The 25,439-nt window shown below is 32.7% G+C and overlaps 1 protein-coding gene across 7 annotated transcripts in view; it reads left to right on the plus strand.

Annotated features, from left to right (window-relative positions):
* Positions 1-23,128, plus strand: part of LOC143222096 (dixin-A-like) — a 64,161-nt gene extending 41,033 nt beyond the window's left edge. For 5 of the 7 annotated variants that reach the window (XM_076448055.1, XM_076448065.1, XM_076448046.1 and 2 more), the window contains 11 exons: positions 643-756; positions 3,510-3,578; positions 7,362-7,469; positions 8,175-8,228; positions 9,419-9,511; positions 11,031-11,120; positions 13,353-13,499; positions 14,396-14,495; positions 17,024-17,135; positions 18,611-18,719; positions 21,207-23,128. In XM_076448055.1, the coding sequence (XP_076304170.1) occupies positions 643-756; positions 3,510-3,578; positions 7,362-7,469; positions 8,175-8,228; positions 9,419-9,511; positions 11,031-11,120; positions 13,353-13,499; positions 14,396-14,495; positions 17,024-17,135; positions 18,611-18,719; positions 21,207-21,278 (1,068 nt within the window). In that variant the 3' untranslated portion in view covers positions 21,279-23,128. The remainder of the gene's footprint in view (positions 1-642; positions 757-3,509; positions 3,579-7,361; positions 7,470-8,174; positions 8,229-9,418; positions 9,512-11,030; positions 11,121-13,352; positions 13,500-14,395; positions 14,496-17,023; positions 17,136-18,610; positions 18,720-21,206) is intronic. The other 2 variants (XM_076448075.1, XM_076448085.1) reach the window with 2 other exon arrangements.
* The last annotated feature ends 2,311 nt before the right edge of the window (positions 23,129-25,439 follow it).

The following is a 25,439-nucleotide window of genomic DNA, read 5'->3' on the forward strand; positions in this document are numbered from 1 at the left end:
ACTATCAAATAAACTCATTCTTGGATCAGGGAGACTTATATTGTATCAGTTAGTTTATTTCAAACTTTCTAAGCTTCCTCCCTAGCTTTAATTATTTTTATAAAATATTCACCTACTTACTCTTCCTAAATGGAGCCGTAAAAATTATCCCACAAGATTGGCCATCCCACCTGTTGCTCTTAGCATGTTTCCAATGAACTTTGGATTTTAGGAAGTCGGTTCAATGTCTAGAATGACTGTGCATCTGTTTGTATTCCTAAACCTCTGAAAGAATTCTTTATACTTTTTAATCACAATGTCCAACATCATTTTACTCATCTGTGAATAAATTTAAAGAGGTTTTGCTTTTATAATGTTAAATATTGTTTTTTCTCTTCTTGTTTTTGCATGAACTTATGTTGTTAATGAAAGGGTTGAGTGCTTAATGCAACTGTATTTTATTTATGGTTTAACAACAATGTTAAATATGTGCTTTAATTTCTTGTACATTACCAGAAAAATCTAAGCTAAGTATGTTTGATGAATTTAGCATCATTATTAATTTTGTTAATGAAATATTTCACCTATTTGTTTGTGGGTACAAGAATCCCATTTCTTTATACAATTTTACATCAGCTGTGTTACTTTGTTTGCTACTTTTAGCTTCTCCGGGGACGGCACGGTCGTCAAAATCATGAGGAACAACAGGAAGCAATCCAAGAAAAAAATTCATCCGTTGAAGTTACGCAGTTACCTGCAACAGAAAATGAAGAAATCGTAAGTTTTATTACTTGTTGTGTGACATGTTCTTCACAAAATTACCACAAAACAAATATTTTATGAGGGTATATTGGTTGAAACGGTAAACTGAAAATTATTTCTTAAAATTCCACAGTGACAGGTAACTCTGAATTTGACTGTTTTAGTGGTTTTTATGATCGAGCAAATTGTAGGGGAGTGCCCAAACAGAAAAAAGTTATGGAAAAAAATCCTCGAATTAAATAAGGTATTTAAAAATAAGCTTTTACTTTAAGCCTGTTGCATTATGCACGTGAAACCTGGGTGCTTGTGTCATACGGAATAAGCGTATGAGTTCCAAAATTATTGCAGCATTAGGCTTAGAAAATAAGTTTTTAACCTTGTATTGAAATATACAAGTATCAAATTATTCAAGTTTTCCTTTAATTGCACACAGTGCAAGGTGTTTCCATTAAGATTCGTTTAGGAGCAGTTGTCAGAAAAACATCACTTTGTTCTCTTTGACACTTGAATTTCGAGTGTTAGCAAAGCTTAACTGTTTATATTCTGTATATTTTACAATTACAAACCCTTTTACAATTAGTTAGAATAACTGACCATGTTCATATTTGAATTCTTGTTTCAAATGCATTTTGAGATAGATTTCTGTTGTTTTTTTTCTTGTAGTTAACACGTTTATTAAACAAACTTAAAATTACTTTATGCGTTGGAGGCATGAGTTGTTGTTTTTAAATAACTACTGAATATATTAATTTATTTTTTGTATTCATATATAATAGTCACATTATTACTAGATTTCTTAGTTGGTATACATTGCTACTTATTTATGTGTTCACTGCTATCCTCTTTTAATTAAATATGAATAATTCTAAAAGAAGAGATGTTTTTATGGTACCTTGATGAACTATTATTCAACTGAAACGAACCAAATCAACAAATATAAGAAACTGTGGAGTGAACCGTATAGATGCTGAACAAATGAACTTCGTATATTTTTATATATGTGACTTGTTAATGCGTTATTTTCATTTTAAAGTTTATCAAAGACACTGCAGTGAGTCTGAATACATTTACTTGTACTTATGATGTGTGTTTCCTCAGAAGCACATATTATTAAAAACATTTATTCTGCAAAATGGTATATAGATATAGCAAACAATCTTGAGACAGATGGTATATAGAGATAGCAAAGAGTCTCGAGACAGACGGTATATAGAGATAGCAAACAGTCTCGAGACAGACGGTATATAGACATAGCAAACAGTCTCGAGACAGACGGTATATAGACATAGCAAACAGTCTCGAGACAGACGGTATATAGAGATAGCAAGCAGTCTTGAGACAGACGATATATAGACATAGCAAGCAGTCTCGAGACAGACGGTATATAGAGAAAGCAAACAGTCTCGAGACAGACGGTATATAGAGAAAGCAAACAGTCTCGAGACAGACGGTATATAGAGATAGCAAACAGTCTCGAGACAGACGGTATATAGACATAGCAAGCAGTCTCGAGACAGACGGTATATAGACATAGCAAGCAGTCTCGAGACAGACGGTATATAGACATAGCAAGCAGTCTCGAGACAGACGGTATATAGAGATAGCAAACAGTCTCGAGACAGACGGTATATAGACATAGCAAGCAGTCTCAAGACAGACGGTATATAGACATAGCAAACAGTCTTGAGACAGACGGTATATAGAGATAGCAAGCAGTCTCGAGACAGACGGTATATAGACATAGCAAACAGTCTCGAGACAGACGGTATATAGAGAAAGCAAACGGTCTCGAGACAGACGGTATATAGAGATAGCAAACAGTCTCTAGACAGGCGGTATATAGAGATAGCAAACAGTCTCGAGACAGGCGGTATATAGACATAGCAAGCAGTCTCGAGACAGACGGTATATAGACAAAGCAAACAGTCTCGAGACAGACGGTATATAGAGATAGCAAACAGTCTCTAGACAGACGGTATATAGAGATAGCAAACAGTCTCGAGACAGACGGTATATAGACATAGCAAGCAGTCTCGAGACAGACGGTATATAGACAAAGCAAACAGTCTCGAGACAGACGGTATATAGAGATAGCAAACAGTCTCTAGACAGACGGTATATAGAGATAGCAAGCAGTCTCGAGACAGACGGTATATAGAGATAGCAAGCAGTCTCGAGACAGACGGTATATAGACATAGCAAGCAGTCTCGAGACAGACGGTATATAGACAAAGCAAACAGTCTCGAGACAGACGGTATATAGAGATAGCAAACAGTCTCTAGACAGACGGTATATAGACATAGCAAGCAGTCTCAAGACAGATGGTATATAGACATAGCAAACAGTCTCGAGACAGATCTGCTTTTAATATATACAAAATTAACTTTTTCTACAGCCTACACTAGCTTGTGTAAATATGAATAATGATAACAAGTTTGTTTTCTTGATGACGAGAAACCCATTTGAAATAAAAATGTATCTCAAGATGGTTGGTATGGGCATTAAAACTTATTAAAATAGAGAACGGCATTTTGACCCTCTTAGGTCATCTTCAGTTTAACTAAAGAAGGATGAAACGTTGTTTTTTTCTTTATTTTAATAAAAGTTTTAATACCCATACCAGTCGTCTCGAGATACAAGTTTATTTTATAATACTGATTAACAGTGTTTAATATTTTGGCAACAATGTAGGCTAAAATATGTCTATTTTAACATGAATAGCATAATTGTTAAAGCACAAGAGTGAAATTATGTTTAATATACTTAGGAGAATCTTAAAAAGAAGTTGGATGAAATGAGAGCAGAATGTTTAAAACAGGGAGGAACACAAAAAGCAGTAAGTGTATCTGAGTACAATTATTGTATGTTTTAATTTATCGACATGTGGCTATAACAAGGTACAAATATGCAGTGTGTGTAATGTTACTTACATTTTAAAGGTGGACCTTTAGACTAAGTTGTCATATCTCTTGTCAGGATGAACAAGTCTTTAATAGTAATATCTTAAATTCAGATATCCTTGGAAATAAATCATTTGAAGGACTTATGATTTTTGCTCTTACACTGTAAATGAAATTTTGTTTTAGCCCAAAAACCAAAATCAATTATGCAGCAAAATGAAAACTTTGATGGTAATACGTTGTTCAGCATTGCATTTCTGTTTCAACAGGTGGCACATTGTTCAGCGTTGCATTTCTGTTGTTTAAACAGGTGGCATGTTGTTCAGCGTTGCATTTCTGTTGTTTAAACAGGTGGCACGTTGTTCAGCGTCGCATTTGTGTTGTTTAAACAGGTAACACGTTGTTCAGTGTCGCATTTCTGTTGTTTAAACAGGTGGCACGTTCAGTGTCGCATTTCTGTTGTTTAAACAGGTGGCACGTTGTTCAGAGTCGCATTTCTGTTGTTTAAACAGGTGGCATGTTGTTCAGCGTCGCATTTTTGTTGTTTAAACAGGTGGCACGTTGTTCAGCATTGCATTTCTGTTGTTTAAACAGGTGGCACGTTGTTCAGCGTCGCATTTGTGTTGTTTAAACAGGTAACACGTTGTTCAGTGTCGCATTTCTGTTGTTTAAACAGGTGGCACGTTGTTCAGTGTCTCATTTCTGTTGTTTAAACAGGTGGCACGTTCAGTGTCTCATTTCTGTTGTTTAAACAGGTGGCACGTTTTTCAGTGTCGCATTTCTGTTGTTTAAACAGGTGGCACGTTGTTCAGAGTCGCATTTCTGTTGTTTAAACAGGTGGCACGTTGTTCAGAGTCGCATTTCTGTTGTTTAAACAGGTGGCACGTTGTTCAGAGTCGCATTTCTGTTGTTTAAACAGGTGGCACGTTTTTCAGTGTCGCATTTCTGTTGTTTAAACAGGTGGCACGTTGTTCAGAGTCGCATTTCTGTTGTTTAAACAGGTGGCACGTTGTTCAGAGTCGCATTTCTGTTGTTTAAACAGGTGGCACGTTGTTCAGCATTGCATTTCTGTTGTTTAAACAGGTGGCACGTTGTTCAGAGTCGCATTTCTGTTGTTTAAACAGGTGGCATGTTGTTCAGAGTTGCATTTCTGTTGTTTAAACAGGTGGCACGTTGTTCAGAGTCGCATTTCTGTTGTTTAAACAGGTGGCACGTTGTTCAGAGTCGCATTTCTGTTGTTTAAACAGGTGGCACGTTGTTCAGCATTGCATTTCTGTTGTTTAAACAGGTGGCACGTTGTTCAGCATTGCATTTCTGTCGTTTAAACAGGTGGCACGTTGTTCAGCGTCGCATTTCTGTCGTTTAAACAGGTGGCACGTTGTTCAGCGTCGCATTTCTGTCGTTTAAACAGGTGGCACATTGTTCAGTGTCGTATTTCTGTTGTTTAAACAGGTGGCACGTTGTTCAGTGTCTCATTTCTATTGTTTAAAAGGTGGCACGTTTTTCAGTGTCGCATTTCTGTTGTTTAAACAGGTGGCACGTTGTTCTGTGTCGCATTTCTGTTGTTTAAACAGACTTGTTTGTAAATTTGAAGGCCTTTTTTTCTTGAAGTACAGGGACAATGGAAACACAGTTACAGAAAGCATATATTGTTATTGGTCTCTGGTTTATCCCCCATACTTTTCTTAAATATAGTCTAATGGTAAACCATCAAACATATACCCAATCTCGAAAGCATTTATATTTATTGCAAGACTTTTAATGAACAGTATATAAATCAAAATATTTCATTAGTGTGTTTCAGAGTATCTCTGATGCTTCAAGAAATAGGAAGCCATTTCAACAATAAATTGATATCTTTATAATGTCATGTTAGGTATTTTGTTGATGTGAATGATGTTTTATAACAGAATACAAAGTGTTAGTATTGGCATAATTTTTATAGACGATCTGAAAAATAAAAAAATATTAATTTCTGTATTAGTTTCACCTGAAGTTTTCAACATTTGTGATATCCACATGCTTGAAGTATTGCCAAATGTTGCCAGGCTACAAAATGTTAGTAACATGTAATATTAATTCTGTCACTGATCACTTTTTCAACATTGTTACTACACTAAACGTATATTTGAATGTATCCAAAGTGTTAAGTAAGGTTAAATCCATACACAGAATATTCATTAAGGATTGTTTAACAGTATACGTACTTAGATAAAACTAACTTCATAGATGATATTACCTTAAGTTAACTCTTACACTTTTATGCTTGTCAGATATGATTCAACAAACATTCTACTTACATAAATGTTTGAGTAATGTAGTTGCTAAGCTGTACAAATTCTGCATTAAAAACTTTTAATTTTGAAAATTTTAATGATTTAGTTAATAACTAATTCTAATTCTACATAAAGTTTTTATATTTGCCAAACTATTACATGATGACGTAAAAGCTGGTTTATTTGCCAAACCATTACATGATGACGTAAAAGCTGGTTTATTTGCCAAACCATTACATGATGACTTAAAAGCTGGTTTACTTGCCAAACCATTACATGATGACGTAAAAGCTGGTTTATAGTCATGCTGTCTAAATCTTTTAGTTCATAAGCCAGTCATAGTTTTGAGCTGTAAAATCAAATTAACCGTTCTTGTTTTTCTACCATACAAAATGAAAGAGAGAATTTTGTGAAAATAAATCCTAAAAGATGTATATTGCAATTATTATTTGTTCTTTTTTGTACAGTTGATGTGTGGTGTGTGCATATAAATATTCAGAGAATTAAAGTTGTTTCATGGGTTTTAAAAGTCTATGTTTTTGTTGTATCTCGCAAATGTAGGTTTCAAAGAGAAAAGGCCCAGCATGGCCAGGTGGATAGGCCACTGAACTCATAATCTGAGGATTATGAGTTCGAATCCCCATTACACTAAATGTGACGGTCAGTCCCATTGTTTGTTGGTAAAAGAGTACCCTGAGATTTGATAGTGGGTGATGATGACTAGCTGTCTTCCCTCTAGTATTATGCTGCTGAATTAGGGACAGCTAGTGCAGATAGCCCTCATATAGCTTTGTGCAAAATTCCAGAAACAAACAAAGAGAAAATTTATTTACAACTTGAGTAATTGATCAGAATGATAGTGGATCTGCACATGTTGCAATATCATCCATACCAGCATTTAAATTTTCAGAAAAAAAAGTGAAACTCTGAGTGAAGTGAACCTGTTTTTAAAAAAAGGAAAATCTACATGCAAATATAAACATTGACAAAGCAGCCCAAATAAGTCTAGGTACTAGTACCACCTAAAAAAATACTAGTGAGTACCAGCAGAATTTCACCCCCAATCCACACTTTTAATTTGTAAAGACAACTGTAATAGAAACCTTGTCCTAGTATTGTCTAAAGTTGTTGATTTTCATACACAAAAAGGGATTGACTTGCACCATGATGTTCCCAGTAGGACAGAGGTAAACTTACAGACTTACAGTGCTAAAATCCAGGGTTTAATGACCTGTAGTGGCTTTGCTGTAAAGCATACAAACAAAAATAAATAGTGCAATACCAATGTTTTTGTAATTGTCTCAAAGTCCAAATAGCATAGAAAGAAAAAAATTAAAAGAAACTTAGTGAACCATAGGGGAAACATGTCACAAAATGTTATACTTTTTATCATTGACATTCAACAGCATTTGTTATCTCAAGTTATGAATATGTTTGGAATAGGACTTAGTAACACCTGCTCCAGTTACTGTGGGAAAAAGAGGTGACAGTAATACATGGCAGGAAGAGGAAAAGTTGAAGCTAACCAATGAAAAGTTAGATAAAGAAAAGGTGAGCTAATTGGTTATGTAGGTGGCACTTATTCAGATATAAGTATTATACCTTGTTGGGCAGATGTTACATTGCTCTAGTGTTTTCATTGTATAAACTAAAACCAGGATTAGTCTCGATGGTTCCTAGCTACGGTGATCTGAGGATACGTCACTAAACTTATGATTAATACAACAGAACTAATATGATTTATAGCAATGAGAATTTGTTGTAACTAGGTGTGAGTTTATGTATATAAATGTTCTTGAACAGAAACTAAAAGGATTTCGCAAAATTTAACAACCGTAATAGTTTTTGTGTCAAGAAAGAGGATGATAAATATTAGCAAGCTCAGTTCTCAGTTATCAGTTAAAAATGTACTTTACTTAAGTTAATGTAATGTTAATATTGGTTCATTAAATTGAACACTGGATACTATACGTTATATTGCTTAATTTACTTTACCCCCTGTGATGTTTATTTTCAGTGGGGTTATTACACTATTGTTGCTAGGTGATAGTCTTACATAAAAAAGCCAACATTCTGGTTGTTCAAGTGATTTAAAAAAACTTAAGTAATGACAATAAATTTATCATTGATTCACAAATAAGTATTCTTCATTGTATGTTGTATGAACTAGACGAGTCATTGATCTCATGTTTGCCTAGATCCAGTAAGGTAACTTAACACTTAAATAAATTGAATATGGACTATTTCTTATTTCAGGTAAAGTTACAAGAAGAACTTGGTTGGAAGGAAGTCGAGATTAAGGAACTCAAGGTAAGATAATGGTAATATTTTATTCTGACAAACATAATAATAATAAAAGAACTGTATCTAAAGTGGAGAGTGAAGCAAGCAGAGAGAATAGTTATTGTTTGTCTCTCTGTCCAAACCCTACTAGCCAAATCCCCAAAATTTGTGTTCATACTTTTTGGCACATGAGGATCTTTCTTGGAAAAAGATGTTCTTCAGTTTGGATGTAATACTATTTTGAAAAACTGTGTTTGGTTCTATTTCTGTTTTTAATCTTTTTTATATTTTTAGTGATTACCACCCTTTTGGAAATGATGTTAAAATGCTTAATTATATTAGATGCTATTTATAAATTATTTTTAATCAGCAGTTATGTATTTATAATAATTTTATTTGTCTTTTGAAAGAACAAAAGAGAGATTACATGAAGTACGTTTTAGTAATAACCGTAACTTATGTCTTGTATGTATTTCTTGAAAACAATGAAGTGTTGTGCTTGAAGTCATTGTTTTAAACAATGTAAATATTAGATGGAAACCAGTTTGAATGAAATAAGCTATACACGGTCCTTAAGTTGCCCTTTGAGAGTAAGTACATTGTTGTTTTATTGTTATAGATCTTCAGAAACAGTTATGTGAGGGGCTTGATGTCCTTTTGATAATGGAAGTAATGTATCTAGATGGATAAAAACAGATAAGCAAGGAAACTACAGTTTCATTGACAGGGACTTGTATCGGAGAAATTCTTAAAGTAGAAAAAATTAACATTAAAGTTCAGTTGTTGAAAAGTGTATGTAAAATGTATGAACACTTTTTACGTTCAAAAACATGAAATAATATTGAAAAATTGTTATATTGGACTGATTCTAACTTCTTGTAACAACAAGTTACGTAGATCAGAATTAAACATAGGTACCTACTAATGGGTGTAGCTAATTTATGTATTGGTTTACTCATAAAACAGAAGAAATGTGTGAATAGAATTACTGACAGTTTACTTAATGTAATGAGAAACAGAATTTCCAAGATTTGATTATAGTTAAAAGAAGTTTCAGTTATGAAGGTTAGTGTTCATTTATATTTTAGCTTTTACGATGTGTGTCTAAACCATAACCTCATTTCATGCTTGTTATGAAATGTATTAGAACATAGACCCTAAAACACAGTATTTAGAATAGAAGCAGTTCTTCACAACTAGGTTTTTTTTTCTTTCAGGAAGAGATAGAAAAACAAGAACAACTGTTTATTCACCAACAAGCTCAACACGAAGAGATTCTGAAAAACCTTGCATCAGCAAATCGAGCGAAAGTATTTAGGGTTACTTGTTTTATTTCTCTTTAAAACTTTTTATTGTAGGGCTTAAAAAGCATTATTATTACTGACAGGTTTTATCTACTTTGTTAAGGCTTTTAGTTTATTCAGTATGATTAAGATTTTAATTAATTTCTCGTGGCTATGGACAGCAAAGTAATATTAAAATACTCCAAGTTTTAAAGACTAGTGGAATTTATCGAGATTAGGGTATTTCTCTTCAGTTTTTTTAATATTTAAAATTATAAAAGAGTAATTGATAGTTTGGAAGGTATGTGAGAAAATATTTGATTTGTATCAGGTACCTGGAAAATTAACGACATAATGGAAAAGTTGCGTGAAAATAAAAAAATATATCATTAAAATATTTTCTTTAATATTGTTTAATACAAATTAGTGTGTAATGTGTAAGCAGATTAAATTTTTATAATTAAATGGTGAAGTGCTGTCTTTTCTACAGTTAAAGGAGAAAAAATGTGTTCTTATGTGGTGTAAAAATTGTCTATCAGCTTATTTGAAATATGAATGAGATGTACTAGTCTGTTAGTGAATTTAAGTTCTTTTTTTGAACTATTGTTATGTTACTTTTTGTTAGCTAAGAGTTAAAATTTAAGATTCTCTTGTTTTATAATAGGGACATGTAGAGAGTAGTGGTTGACATGTATAGACTGTGAATCCAAGGGTCTGTAGTTGTTTCATATTGTTTCAAAAGTGCACTTCTTACTGCAAAATTGTGGATGCTATACAAGAGTGATGGTATTATCTTGTTATTCAGGTAGATAAGAGTTGGTGGTAGGTGCTATTTCTCCAGATGGTCATTTCAAAATTAATGATGACTGTATGGAATAAAATCCTTCTGTAACTTTGCAAAAAAAATTGTTAACAATGTGTCACTGTTGTATAATGAGATATAAGTATTGTAGTACAATGTCTTGTTGTTAAAGATAAAACTTGAAGGTGACGGGATGGAGATCTGTGGGGTTTATCTTTTAATGCAAGTTATTCCTTCTACAATAAAATGTTTTAGTCACATTGGTACTAGAGTGGTACGGTGCTTAAAAATGTGAAACTTTCTGAGCCTTCATCATTGTCACGTGGGACAATCACATAGGTAAGATACTGACACAGCTTTGAAATAACCATCAGTTTCATGAGTTGATTCGTAATAAACCCTTTAGAATATCATTATATAGTTACAGAATTATGGGTCAGTGTTAAACATAATAATTAGAGTTATTTTTTTTATTTACTCTCACTATCAGCCATTATTTCGAACTGGTTTCATGTCTCAAGGTCCCCAGTTGGTTAGAAGTAAGTTTAAGGACTTGCAGGGCTAAAATTCATGGTTCAATTCCCCACGTGGCTTTGTGCTTAAACAGATAAATCATGCTTCAGATTCAATGGACGAGGAGCGTATATATCAAGTAATTTATTTAAGTTTATACCAAATAAGTAATTAATTTCTCTACACTAACTTGTTATAAAACAACAGCATTGATTATGGCACACTTTTCAGGTGCTACTGAGAGCTAGGCTAGCAGATCAGGAAAAGAAAGTATATGAGCTGGAACAAAGTTTAGAACTACCTATTTCAGCCAGAATAGAGGTGAGTAGGTAGGTATGACTGTAAAGTCATGAAGTCATGTCTACAGTTTGAATGTACAATTATTATCAACTATTATATAGGCCCGGCATGGCCAAGCGTGTTAAGGCGTGCGACTCGTAATCTGAGGGTTGCGGGTTCGCATCCCCATCGCGCCAAACATGCTCGCCCTTTCAACGGTGGGGGCGTTATAATGTGATGGTCAATCCCACTATTTGTTGGTAAAAGAGTAGCCCAAGAGTTGGCAGTGGGTGGTGATGACTGGTTGCTTTCCCTCTAGTCTTACACTGCTAAATTAGGGATGGCTAGCACAGATAGCCCTTGAGTAGCTTTGTGTGAAATTCAGAAAACAAACAATCAACTATTATAAATAAGTCTTGAAAAGATGGAACTTCAGATCATATTTTTTTATTACACTTTGAGTTTTATCTTGTAGTTACTGTAGATGGTGGTGTTTTACACTTTCTAAAGATATTACTTATGTAAAAATGGCTGGTATGGGTAGAGAAAGCACCATGTAGAGGAGCAAACAATGTTTCGACCTTTTTTGATCATTGTCAGGTTCTGGTTTTTCTCTAATTATTTCATTCAACTTTGCGAGAACATGAGTAGAATGTGTTTAGATTGTGTTAAGGACTAACTGTATACTTTACACGTCTGGTTATCTGCTTCCCATTATAGATAATATGGTAAAATGTAAATACTGCAGTCCAACTCTACAACCAAGATACATTAATATAATACTGGTTAGAAATATATTACTGCAGTACATGTGTGTATTGTAATTGTTTCAGAAACCAAGATACATTAATATAATACTGGTTAGAAATATATTACTGCAGTACATGTGTGTATTGTAATTGTTTCAGAAACCAAGATACATTAATATAATACTGGTTAGAAATATATTACTGCAGTACATGTGTGTATTGTAATTGTATTACTGCAGTACATGTGTGTATTGTAATTGTATTACTGCAGTACATGTGTGTATTGTAATTGTATTACTGCAGTACATGTGTGTATTGTAATTGTTTCAGAGAAAACATCTTGTCAGATCTTATTTTTCGAGATCTACACTAAATTTATTTTTCATAGTTTCAGAACAAACATGAACTGTATGGTTTATTTAAATACTACATTTTTGGATGTGAATCTGAGAGTATGCCAGGTGTTGCTAAGTAGTTTTTGTGCCTAGTCTGTGAATTTGAGGTTTCGTGACTCGCATTCTTATTGCCGAGAAAATGTTTTCCACACCGTGCAATTGTGGGAATGCAATTAGAATGATGGTGAAATCCATCATTGAATCAGAAGAGAGTACCCAACAAGTTGGCAGTGGGTGGTATTGCTTCTCTGTTGTGTTACTAAAAGGAAGAATTGTTTTAAAATTATGACTTTAAGAAATGTTACACCTTCAGAAGAGGCGGTACATTAGTAAGAGAATGTCGTAGAATATAAGTTATTAGTACTGAACTAAAAACTGAAACTGTTGAGTTCTGTGGATTTGAAATTGACTTCAGGTTCAGTAGCAGTCACAAACTTCTTTTGAATTCCTATTTTTCTTGGTCAGTTTGTTCAATAATTGTAAAGTAATGTGCCAACTGATACTTGACGAGTCCTTGGGTTTACCAGGTGTTTGTTTCTTTATACAATGAAAATAAACAACTTGGGTAGACTTTATAGGTCCTTCTTTATGATCAAATTTATAGAAAAGATCGCTTATTCTGAGTGATGACACTTAGTCTTACAACAAATTTAAACAAATATGTGTCTATATGTATAGTTTGTTCAGAATTAACACTAACTTCTTAACATATTGTGGTTGTCTTCCTACATCTAATATTGTTCTCACTGATGGTTTCTTTGGTGCATCAAACTGTTAATATTTCAGTGGAGACAGTTTGTTAAACTTCTCACTGTTTAGTTCATTATATTACAGAAAATTGTTAATGCAAAGTTCTTTGTTTAATAGAAAATACTCATTACAGCTCTGTAAGCATGAGTCACATGAACTTTCACCAAATTAATTTTAAAACTACCTTACCACTTACTTACTAAAGTAAACTGAATTTGTGTTCATATTTTATTCTAAACTATCTCTGGTGATACTTGGAGAGTAAACATGTAACTTATGGTTTCATTAAAAATGTTGGTACTACAAATATTTGAATGGAGAATGGAAATGTGTTATGCATTGTATAATTTGACTGACTTGAACTGAATGTTTTTCACTAGAATCGTGAAGAACTCAAAGTTGTTAGAGAGGCTCTTTCGTGCCTGAGACGGTGTTTTTCTGACACTGACCCTTATCAACACACTCTAGACACCATCGAGCAGAGTTTAGCATCCCTGTTGGAAAGAGTCAATGCTTTAGAAGTTCAGGTTAGAACTTTATGTTTTTTTCACGTGTCAATTACTGGCTTGTGTTCTTTAATTAATAATTGTTTTTCTCGTTAATTTGAAATGAAAAGTGTAATTCACAGTCATTATTCTAAAATATACTTTGTTTAATATAAAGAAGATCCAGTGATGCTTAGGTGGACTTCATTAACTTGGTTCCTACTGTAGTATGATTGATACCCGCAACCATTTAATTTCAACAGTGTAGTGACTTTTGCCTCATGCTTTATGTAAATATTTTCATGGCAAGCTCTATGCAAAGAATGTGAAAAACAAATTAAAATAGTTGTAAAAATCTTCAAAAGGTAGATAACATGGTAACAGTACTGAAAGATGCTTTAGGGATATCGTTATTATTATTATAAGGAAGTGAAGAACCGTAATCTGGGGCATTCTTAAACCCACAGTACCCCAAGTCCTACTTCCAGCCATTTTCCATGGTTTGTTGTGGGTGTGGCAGTTACCATCCTTTATACCAAATACTTGTACAAACAGCAAAGTGGAAATAGAAAATAAAACTGGCAAGTACTGCATCCTATATTAGATAGTGTAAGAACACCATATGAACCATTCTTAGGATCTTAAAACTCCATTATTTATCAAACACTTTGTGCTTTAAATATTGGCAACAGATACACAGCTTGCGTTTCCAACCCAAATTAACTTGCACCGATTTCTCGTTTCATTTGTATGAGTAATTGCTGCCCGTTAGTTTGAAGGATGATATTCAAAACTACGAAGTTTGGTTTCCAATTAATAAAAACGAGTTATTTCTACTAAACATGCTTGGTATCAAAGTATTTAGAAAGTTTGGATTCCACTCATAAAGGCAAATGATTTGTGTTAACCATGCCATTTCCTCTATTTTCAATTTGCAGATTAACCCACAGGTTTCAAAGCAGCACAATGGTGAGTTGCACAGTGTGGGACATACCTCTAGTTTCACTCCAGATAAGGTTACAAGTAATCAGGACCAAGGTGGAGTAGAACATTCATATTTTTATATCTAATAACCTTTTTACTATTTACTTAGTAATGTAGTAATTTTCAGTATTATTTTATCGTTTTTTCTAGGTCTGTTTTTCCTGGTAATTTATTTCCAGTACTTATGTATACCTTGTCTATCTCTGTGGGTCGGTTTACAAAATATAAAAAATAAGTTTGTTTTCAAACACAATAAGTTATCAATGCTGTGCCTTCATGGGTATCGAAGCCCAGTTTTTTTTGTATTAAAATGAGAGGTATTCTTTCAGTTTTCTGTGATCTCGTTTGTCAGATGAAAACTAGAACACACCATTTAATGTTTTGTTGGCCATTTATTAATTAAATTTTTAGTTTTACAACTTTGCCTGTTATTGGTTCAACAGGCTTATAAGAATGTTATGTTGTCACCACTTTAAAAAATAAGGAAAACTGTTTTGTATGCTTTCATTCATGTTTTCCATATAGACGGGAAAGTTTGTTTGAGGAATATTTATCGTTTACTCCTCCATTGTAGATCGTACAAACTTGGATTCTTGCTTTTGTAGTAATGTTGTCCACTGACATATGTTACCATACAGTGAGAGAATTATTTCTGTCTTCACATGAGGTGTTCTCAAGATATATAATAACATCTCGAAGCTATGGCAGCAAGAGCCAATGGAGCTAGGATTCAGATTATTTCATGAGTTTGATAAATTGCATTGACTCGGTAAACAGAAAACAAAACAGTATCAGCCATAGTGAATGGACTTAAAACTATGGGGGTGATTAATTGACCCCCATCTGGTAGTGATATTACAAACAAATTTACAGGTGAAAACTTCAAGTTTAGATCATTTAGTTGATGTAAGAAATCACTAAAAGACTATAATAACTGATGGTTAGGACATTTGACTGGCAGTGTAGGTCATGAGTTCAAATCCTTTCCTCAAACATCCTTACCATTTCACTCATGGGGGTGTTATAATGTATCAGTCAGTCCCACTAATCTTTAGTGAAGAGTACTCCAAGAGTTGGGTGGGGGTTAAATAGCTGCATTTTCTATCATTCTCAAATTAGGGACAGCTAGTGGAGATAGCCCTTGAGGTGCTTTTTAATGAAATTCAAAAATACCAACCAAATATTTGCCAATAAATTTTTAAGTCATTATTTATTTAAAAAAAACACCAAAAACCCAGCTGATAAAGTTGTTTCTTCACTCACCCCTTGAATATCTTTATTACATTTTCTATTCTGATTGAATTAATTATTAGTGTTATGGAATTTGTTGGTTTATTGGTCATTGGGTTCATTGCTTGCTTACATTAAAAAAAAAATTAATTATTTTCACATAAGACCTAAATAATTAAAATTCAAACAGCAAGAGCTGCTGAAGTATTGAAATACAATAAGCCTAAAATTATTATAAAAATGAAGTTAACAGCAGATACTCCTTGTTTGTTGTTTTTTAATAGACATTCTGCTTAATTTGCCTATTACAGTTCAAAACCTATGGTGTGTAAAAATAGCTTCTTTTTTTTTTCCCACTAGTTTCTGCCCAAGAAATTTTTCATTTCATACTGGAACTCATCAGTTGTGCTTGATAATGAAAGAAAAAAACCTTGTAATTCTGAAAGCATTATCGGGAGGTAAAAGACATATGAAGTGCTTCTGTTTTGAGTCACAATGGCCGAATTTAAAAAAATATTTGCATTTAACTTCATTTTTAACACTAGGGTCACTCAAATAATCAGAAATAAAAATAATTGTATTACTTGGGCAGTTCTAATGATTGAAACCAGTGATAATTGAAACTAACTTTGATTATTTGATGACACTAATCGATTAGATTGTAATTTGCACTCATCATTTTCTTTATGTGACACTAGTTGAGGCGACTGATGCTTTTAGGTAATCAGTTGTTCAGCTGTAATTATTGTTTTCGATGTGGTGGTTTGGACACTTGACTCGCAGCCTGATGATCACAGGATCAAACTGTACAAACTCTATAAGCTGCGGGATCATTATAAAGTAACAGTCGATCGCTTTATTCATTGGTAAAGAGTAGCTCAAGAACTGATGTTACAGTGTTTACTAGTTTTTTTTCCCTTTACAATAAGATATGGCAAATACAGGTAACCTTGAAGAATCATTATGCAACATTCAACAAAACAGACATTCTCAATTATAACTGTGTGCATGCAGAAAATTAGTAAATAGACTTACTTAAGATATCTTTAATCATATAACAGTATTGGTAAAATTCTTCATAAAATACCAGAATATTTTCAACAGTGCTAACACACAGTAACAAAATATAACATTGTACCATAATGCAATTATTAAACACCAGGTTAACTTGAGTACTAAAAACATTACTTTTCATAACAGACGTTTTTCAAGTCTTCTATAATTACGTTTTCCTTTCCTTTAAGCTTTCTTTAATTTTTTTTATTTTCTCTCGGAAGAAACGACTTGTTGAGTCTTGTTTTTTAAAGCATGTTATTATTACTATAATATATATATGTATGTATTTCTTTCAGTTTATAACAACCAACCAAAAGAAGTGCTCCTACCTGACAAAAATCAGTTAACAAAAGTTGTGTATTACATGGAAAAATCTCCTAGTCCTTTCATGTCTGTTATTCCTAAGAGGTAGAAGTCTTCTTTTATTTAATAATTGAAATAAGATATCGTTAGCTTTAGTATTATCTTTTCCTCAAATTACAAATTGTTTTCTAGGTTAAACGAAAAATATTTTTAGATTCAACATACTTGTTGCATATTTTAATTTATATTTGTTTATTGTTTAATGACAGAGGAAGTTAGGTAAGTTACAAAGAGAAACCTTTAGTTATACTATACGAATATATAATATTGAGCACCTAAATAATATAGTCTGGAAAACCACATCATCCAGTGGTTAGGGCACTCAATCTGTGGGTTGCAAATTTTAATTATGTCACCAAACATGCTTGTCATTTCATCCTTGTGGGCATTGTAATGTGAGAGTCAATCAAAGTATTTATTGGTAAAAAGAACACTCCTTTTCTGTCACTTCTAAACTAGGGATAGTTAGCACAGAGAGCCATCAAATATTTGTGGGTGACATTTAAAAACAGCAATAACAGACAACATAAAGCTCTTGTACAGTTAAAGCATTAAGTAAACATAAATTGGTTTTAATTTTATGCAAAACTATGTTAGGGCTAGCTGTTCCTAATTTAGCAGTGATAAACTAGAGGAAAGGTAATTCACACTATGCATTGCCATATTTTTTGCTGCTCTTTTATCAACAAATAGTGGGATTGAATGTAACATTATAATGTCAAAATGGTTGAAATCAGTGATGTCGAGAAAACCCGCTTATAGAGAAATATATATGCAAAAATGGCTCTTTTGGGTTGAGAAAATATTTTATGGCTGAAAGTGTAAGCATGTATGGTGAAATAAAACACAGCTTTAATTTGTCATTTAATACAATAATAAGAATACATTTTCCTCCAGTTTTTAAAATTTTATTTTGTGTTTTACATAAAGTATGTGGAACAACTTAAAAGTTAAATAATTAACTTGAGTAAAATATAACTAACTCCACAAACAGAAACATTCATGGAATAATACAGTATGTTTGTGCTATCTTTTATGGATGAGATTAAAATATACGTTTATTAAAGACCCAATGAAAAGCTATTAAGCTTTATTATTGCTTTTCGTGAAACATAAAAGGTTTTTACAATCTTCTCTTCTAATTGTTCCTTCTCATTATTTCTTCCTCTTTGGTTGTTGTTACTAGCCAACCTCTGATTGTTGTTTCCAGCTGTTCACTTTGTTTTCTTACCAATTCATTCTCTGTTGTTAAGAAAACAACTCTAAGAGTTAGGCTTAACTTACAATCTGCAGATTGTGAATTTGAAATCCATCACTGAATTTGTTGCCTTTTCAGCCATAGGGGCATTATTATATGATGATATATTCAACTATTTGTCAGTCAAAAACAAACCAATATCCAGAAACGTAATTTTAACCATGATGTAACCATTATCCAGAAATGTAATTTAACCATGATGTAACCAATTCATGCAGCATTTTAAGATAAAGTGATTTCATTGTTGTAATCTTTACATCAGGATTGGGGATATTCAACTTGGAGATTTCAAAGTGTTGCTTGACAGATCAGGAAATTTTCGTTACCACTTCAAAACCTATGATAAAGAGTTTGGCGTAATAAAAGAAGAGGTGAGATTGCATGTTATTTTAGCCAACATTATTTAGCCTTTTCGGTGTGATTATTAAATATGCTAAAGTTTATTATGTGTTGCAAAGGGTTACAGAAAAGAAAAAAATTTTGAATGAATGATGATTGTTACCACTATTAGTAACACTTGTGTGTCTCAAATCAGAATTGTGCCCTAATTATCAACACAACCATTAGAAATAAAGTTTTGGTAATTGAAAAACTGTGACATTAAAGTGATTTTCAACGTTCAAGAAAACATAAGATTTTAAGAATTGTCATTTTTAGAAATCCACGTAAGTGTAAATAAAGACTTTTAGCATATGATATGTAAACCATGTTTGGTTCAGTGTGTAAAGTCTTGTGTGTAAGTCAGTTCCATCATCAATGATAGCCAGTTTTACAGCACTGACTGGGAATTTCTCGTGACACCACAGTTTCAAGTGTAATGAATTTCTGCAAAGTCTGGGTTAATCAGTCTTGGATAACGTGCCTTGATAAACTGTTTATGAAATGAACGGTGGCTTCCAGATCTGTGTTTAAACAAACCAAATATACAGTAAGTAGTCTGTGGTGCACTGTTGAGTGACTTCTAAAACGTGTGAGAAGAAGGTAGCATTTTATGGAAATGCTGCTTTGGACGGACTGAGTTAATTAGTTTGACAGTTTTGATGTATCCTAGGCAATGTCTGACTTAATGACTAGTGTACTGAGACTATGAATACATAGATTTGTGGCTAACATCTCAACTCTGCAGGAATTTGAAGGCATGGGTGTGTTATAAGAGTGATAGTCAAATCACCCTCTCCAGTCACATACCCAAGAGTTGAGGATGCATTCTGTAGAATAGCTGCCTTCTCTTTTGTCTGCCATACCTTCTAGGCCTAATGGCTGTAATTTAAATCTCTTGTAATTGGCAGCAATGCAATTTTAATAGCTGCTAAAATTCATTCTTGCCTTCCAGTACTGCATGATATTCAAATGTCCCCATAAGAAACCTTTACCAGTCATAAAACTTGTTGTACTAGGTGGAACGCCCTAGTCGCCTCATTGTTCGTACCAAATCATCCGTTTCTCATCACAACATACAAGTTCACCTGTTGCAATGGACTTCCACATTTTACAGTCATGTTCTTCTCTTCTAATTGTCTGAGAAATAGCTTATAATTCTTTACAATTATAAAATTGTTATGAATTAATATTTTGCACAACTGTTTGAAATACAGGATATTTGTAAGTAACTGCTTTCTCTGGAAGAGGAAATCCTGTACAGCTAGCCTTGCATGTATAGGTTCACTGACCTTCTCTTCCCACAGTGCTGTTCACAATATTTTTTATTTGGTAATTAACATGCTTGAAACGTAACATTCACTGTGACATATTCCTCCAGCCACACTTCTTGTGTGTTGGTGTCACTTAGTAATTGGTTATGAATTTTCAGTGAACCATGCACGTGGGCATGCACACACGTTGCCTTGGTGTCATATCTGCAACAATATACAACTGTATTATGTGAATTTAATTCTCATAAAATGCACTTAACTGTTTTTTCTCTCTACAATACCTACTTATTCTATTACATGTAAAGTTCTGTACATTTCAACTAGGCTGTTATCTGTTTATATAAGTAATATGTTTGCATTTGTCTGTTTGGAACTTTTTTTTTCACATTTGTTTGATCAGACACTACAAATCTTGTACTGTTGGAAACTGGATTGTATATTTACTTTTCCATTAGAAATAACCTTACCTGTTATTTTTTTGCTTAGTCAAACCTTTCAGTGCAATGAATACGGTAAACAATGGCACAGTTTGTTGTCATTGCACAATGACAGGCGTCAATTTCAACACTAGTCTTTTTACTTGCAAATTTTTTCACCCAAACAAAAATTAACCCTCGTGCAATCAAAAAAAACATTACACACTATACACTTTTTATGAGCTTTCTCGACTTAGTCGTTCCAAAAATACACGTGCACAGTAAAACCGTGTGCTTATCTCTTTGTAAACACACATTAAGATGTTTACGCACGTTTACCTGAGTTTGCATTCGTTTACGTTTAGTTTGCAGTAATAATTTAACTTTGGTTCATTTCATAGGCTGTTATAAACACCTTTTGCAGGTTTTATCCCTCATTTTTAGAACCATCTGTGTTTCAGTTCGTAAAACCGTGTTATCCCCTGGATGTTAATAACTGTTTCATACTCTATACTCTATTATTAGCACTGTTACTTTTATTGTTTACCTCAGTTATAGTTTTATTAAGTTATGCACGTGTAATTTGATTCAATAAAAACACGTCCATGCGAGTTTCTTTATCTGACTGTGTAACACTTTTTCCAAATAGACCAGGATTTAATGTAATGCCTGAAAGACAGCTCAGCATGAGCAAGAAAATGATAGAGAAGAAATATTCAAGTGTAATTTTGACATGTATATTTTGTGAGTCAAGGATGGTTTCTTTATTATTATATCATTTGTGTTTCAGATTATGTATGATGATGAAATTCTTCCTGGTTGGGACGGGAAGATCGTTGCTTGGGTAGAAGAAGATACATAGTAGTCACAGTTAGTAACTTATTACAGATTTTTGTTCGTGTGGTACTTCATACCCAGCTGTGTTTTTTTGGTTTTTTTTACACTTAAAAGAACACTGAATTTAAAGCTTACAAGGTCTCCATAATGGCATTAACAGATAATTTTTATGTTGGAACTTTCTATTAAGAGAAAAGGACTTAACAACGATTTTTTGTAAATTTATTCGACCTCTTAAAAAGTAGGAAGTTGAAAAAAGGCTCTTTGAAAAGTACAACAAAACTGTTGCTAGTGGAAAGTAAATTATGGGTCTGCTTAGTTGAACTGAGTTTTTCAGTCACGCTTTTATAGTGTAAACAGTTTAAATATACACTTGTTTAAGTGTTGTCTTCTGTACTGTTGTTTATATAGTTAATTACTAATAAGGTTAATGTATTTTTTCAAACTTTGCATATATTTAAATTGTTGAATACAGTGTAGATTTTATATTCTGAATATTAAAAACCACAGTGACAACATTCAAATCAAATAAGGTGTTTTCTGTCTGTTTTTTTCATTCTCTTGGTTTGATTTAACACTGAGCTTGTTAGATGATTGTCAGAAAATGTATTTTTTGGATGGTTGATTTAACCACAATTAATTTTTAAGTACTTAGTGTGAGAAGTGTACTAAAGTTGACAAGTTTTAAATAAATAATGAATGTCTAAAGTAACTAACATCAAATATTTCATACAGTCAAACACTTAATACTCTTTAAATACCACATTTATAGACAAACAGTTCTATCAAAGCTAAGGTTTTGACAGACAATAAAAAAAAAGGAACTTGTATGTTTTAATATTTCATTACTTATCTGGAACAGAACTTTCAAAACATCAAAGGAGTTGACCTTTTCTTCATTGTGATAAAAAACAAACTCCAAACAACCATAATCATGTATGTGGTCCACCTTCAAGACATGGACACACTATACAAGTTTTGATTTGGACTTGAAACGTAAATATAAAAAGTTATAGTGAATGTTTTTTTTAGAAATAAGCAATTAATTTGATAATAAAAATTTTGTATTCTAATTTCTACATTTTGGAAATAAATGCAAAATTAATTATTTCACTTAACATTTTTTTACAGTCTGAAAACATAAATGTCTGTTACATTTCAGACGTTAACTTCTGAGATATTTGATATTAATATGACAAAATGACTGATGAGGTGTAATTGATACATTTCTGTGTTTATCTAATAATAAACTTGACAGTGAAAGAGTCGATTATTTCTTGCAAACTGTCGTAAAATACATTACTCTGTCATACACTTTATCAATTAAACAAAATAACAAATGCATGATCATTTGAAGAAAAATGTAAGACTAGTATGCGACACTTACGACAATAACATTTTTTTTTACAGAGATCCCTATTTTGGACTTTGAATAGTTTTATTGGTGTTTTTATTTTTTTGTTTTCTCCCTTGCAAGATCCTTGAATGTTAAACCGGTGATTTTGTGTTCAGGGTTAATTTAAATTATCATTGGTTTTACTTTCTTTACAATTAGTATAACATAACACTGGAAGTTTTTTTTTTGTGTGTGTGTTAATTGGAAACTATATTATGGATTTTAATTTTATAGAAATGATGTGTAATTTTGTTCATGTGAGCATTTTTGTTTTAACATACTTGTAAGATTTAGCAGCTAACAATCATGGAGTGCCAAGACTTGTATTTGTTACATTAATCGTGAAATTCTAGCACTATTATTCATGAGTATGAAATGTAAATTTAGAACTAATAGATGCCACAGTGACTTTGTATTGTGTACATACTAACCTGTATTAATGCAAAGACAAATGAATAAATATTATGGGTAAAGTCAAATTGTTTGTTACATTTTTAACCCTCAAATTAGATTCATTGAATCACATTTTATGCATGGTTGAATCATGCTTAATAAAAAAAATTTAAATGTCATTGTATCACTTACTTTACTAGTTTGTATTTGCCTGTGGAATTTTTCTTTATTTTTGCTGAACAATGGGTTATCTATGCTGTGCCCACCATGACTATCAAAGCCTGTTTTTGTACCATTATAGCCTTTCAGGATTATTACCGAGCCATTGGGTTGCTGCTAAAGGAAAGAGGGCCTTTTTAAAAAGCAAAGCCCTATGTATTACTATTTGACAGAATACATTCATAGATGTTTGTTTTAAAGTTGGTAATTTATTTTTGTTAGTTTTTATGACAGAAATGTATTTGTAATTTAACATGATATATTTTGTTACATAAAAATTCGTTTGTGCTTACACATTCTGGTTACACAGTAAGCTTTATGTTTAAAATAATTACATCTCAAAAAGTACTTCTCCTAAATTTCTCCATTTAAGAATCATAGGTTTTGTTCAGAAATGGTGTAGGGTATTTTGGAAAACTGTTACAAACAGCATTTGTTATGTGATGAAACTTTGTAGAATGGACGGCAACTTCCTGTTGTGGAGACACAAGTGTAGAGGATGACGTTTCGAAAGTCTTCCGCCTTTCATCTTCAAGTCAGTCAAAGGCAGAAGATTTTCAAAACGTCGTCCTCTACACTTGTGTCTCCACAACGGGCAGTTCCCGTCCATTCTACAAAGTTTCATCATGAATACTCTGCCAAAACAATCTGTCAAAGTGTTTCATATACTTTTCATTATTATTAAATCAGCATCTCAAACTTAATCTTGCTTAAACTTGGTGTAAGAATCATTTGTTCTGGGCAGTGTTTGTTGACCATCAATATCCAGCCCAGCCCAGCATGGCCAGGTGGTTAAGGAGATTTACTCGTAATTTGAGGGTCACGGATTTGAATCCCTGTCGCACCAAACATGCTCACCATTTCAGCCGTGGGAACATTATAATGTGACGGTCAACCTCACTATTCATTAGTAAAAGAGTTGGCAATGGGTGGTGATGACTAGCTGCCTTCCTCTAGTCTTACATTGCTAAATTAGGAACAGACACACAAACAATATCCAGCACACTGAAATACTGCTTTGTTCAAATCATGCATCTTATTTTATAAAGAGAAAGAATGAAGAGAAATAAAAGCAGCACTAGTTAGTGAGGAAAATGATTTAGTTGTGCAGTGTAGCACTGTCTTCAAACATTCAGTAACAAGTCCAAAAATACTTGTAATTAAAATCAATGCTTCATAGTTACACAATTTTTAAAACAGTTGAAGCTGTTAATGGCTTCCACTTTAAAACCACACTCTGTATATACATTTCACTTAGGCTTTAACTAAAATAATTCTTGAATATTCATATTGCATAAAAACCACAGTAAAATAGATATAAAAATTAAACTTTCAAATTCATACTACTAAAATAAGGCGTGCCTTTTACTCCAATTACTTTATCCTACCAAATTGTGAAATGTGTAGGGGTTAACCTGCAAGAGAGACTGGTATCGTTTCAGGGGTAGTGTGTCACCATTTTCATTTGCTTGTTATATGAAATGTGTTGCACAAAGTCTGATGATTAGTGTTTCAACTTGTACATAAAAGTTGGTGTTATTATATTTTTTAATTGGAATTTTCAAATACGTGTTATATGTACAGTTCAGAGAGGAATTAGTGTGATGTATGTGTAAAACAAGGATTTTTTTAAAAGTCTGTCACCAGGGGAATAAAAAATGTTAAATTTGCATAAGCAATAGACCCATGGGAAATTTCAGATAATAATTATTGGAACCAAGTTAATCTTGAGTGATTTTAAAGTATCAGCAGGAAACAACACTGAATTTCAACTTATGAAAAACTGAACAATAAAAATGTGAATACTTTTATTTGATTTAAATGGAGGGGAAATATTATCTCTGAAACAAAATGTTGGACATTTTATTTTGAAACAAAATTCAAATGAATGTAGTTATGATTTCATTCTAAACAAAAACTAACAATTATCCAAAATGCATCAAAATCACAGTTTTCTTCAAACTGTCACTTAGTGCATGAAATGTAATTATAGATTTGTTTCAAGATGCACCATCTGGAATTATATTTGTACCTGTTGATGAATCATTGTTTAAACCTCTTATTCCTAACTTGTTATTCCACTCTTCACAACTAGCGAGGCGAGGCCTATATTGTGATTAATTTTACTTTTCAATTCTTCATGTAAAGAACTGATCAAATTGGCTTGGAGAAATCAGA

This window comes from Tachypleus tridentatus, chromosome 1 (genome assembly GCF_004210375.1).
Source record: "Tachypleus tridentatus isolate NWPU-2018 chromosome 1, ASM421037v1, whole genome shotgun sequence".
Classification (NCBI taxonomy): domain Eukaryota; kingdom Metazoa; phylum Arthropoda; class Merostomata; order Xiphosura; family Limulidae; genus Tachypleus; species Tachypleus tridentatus.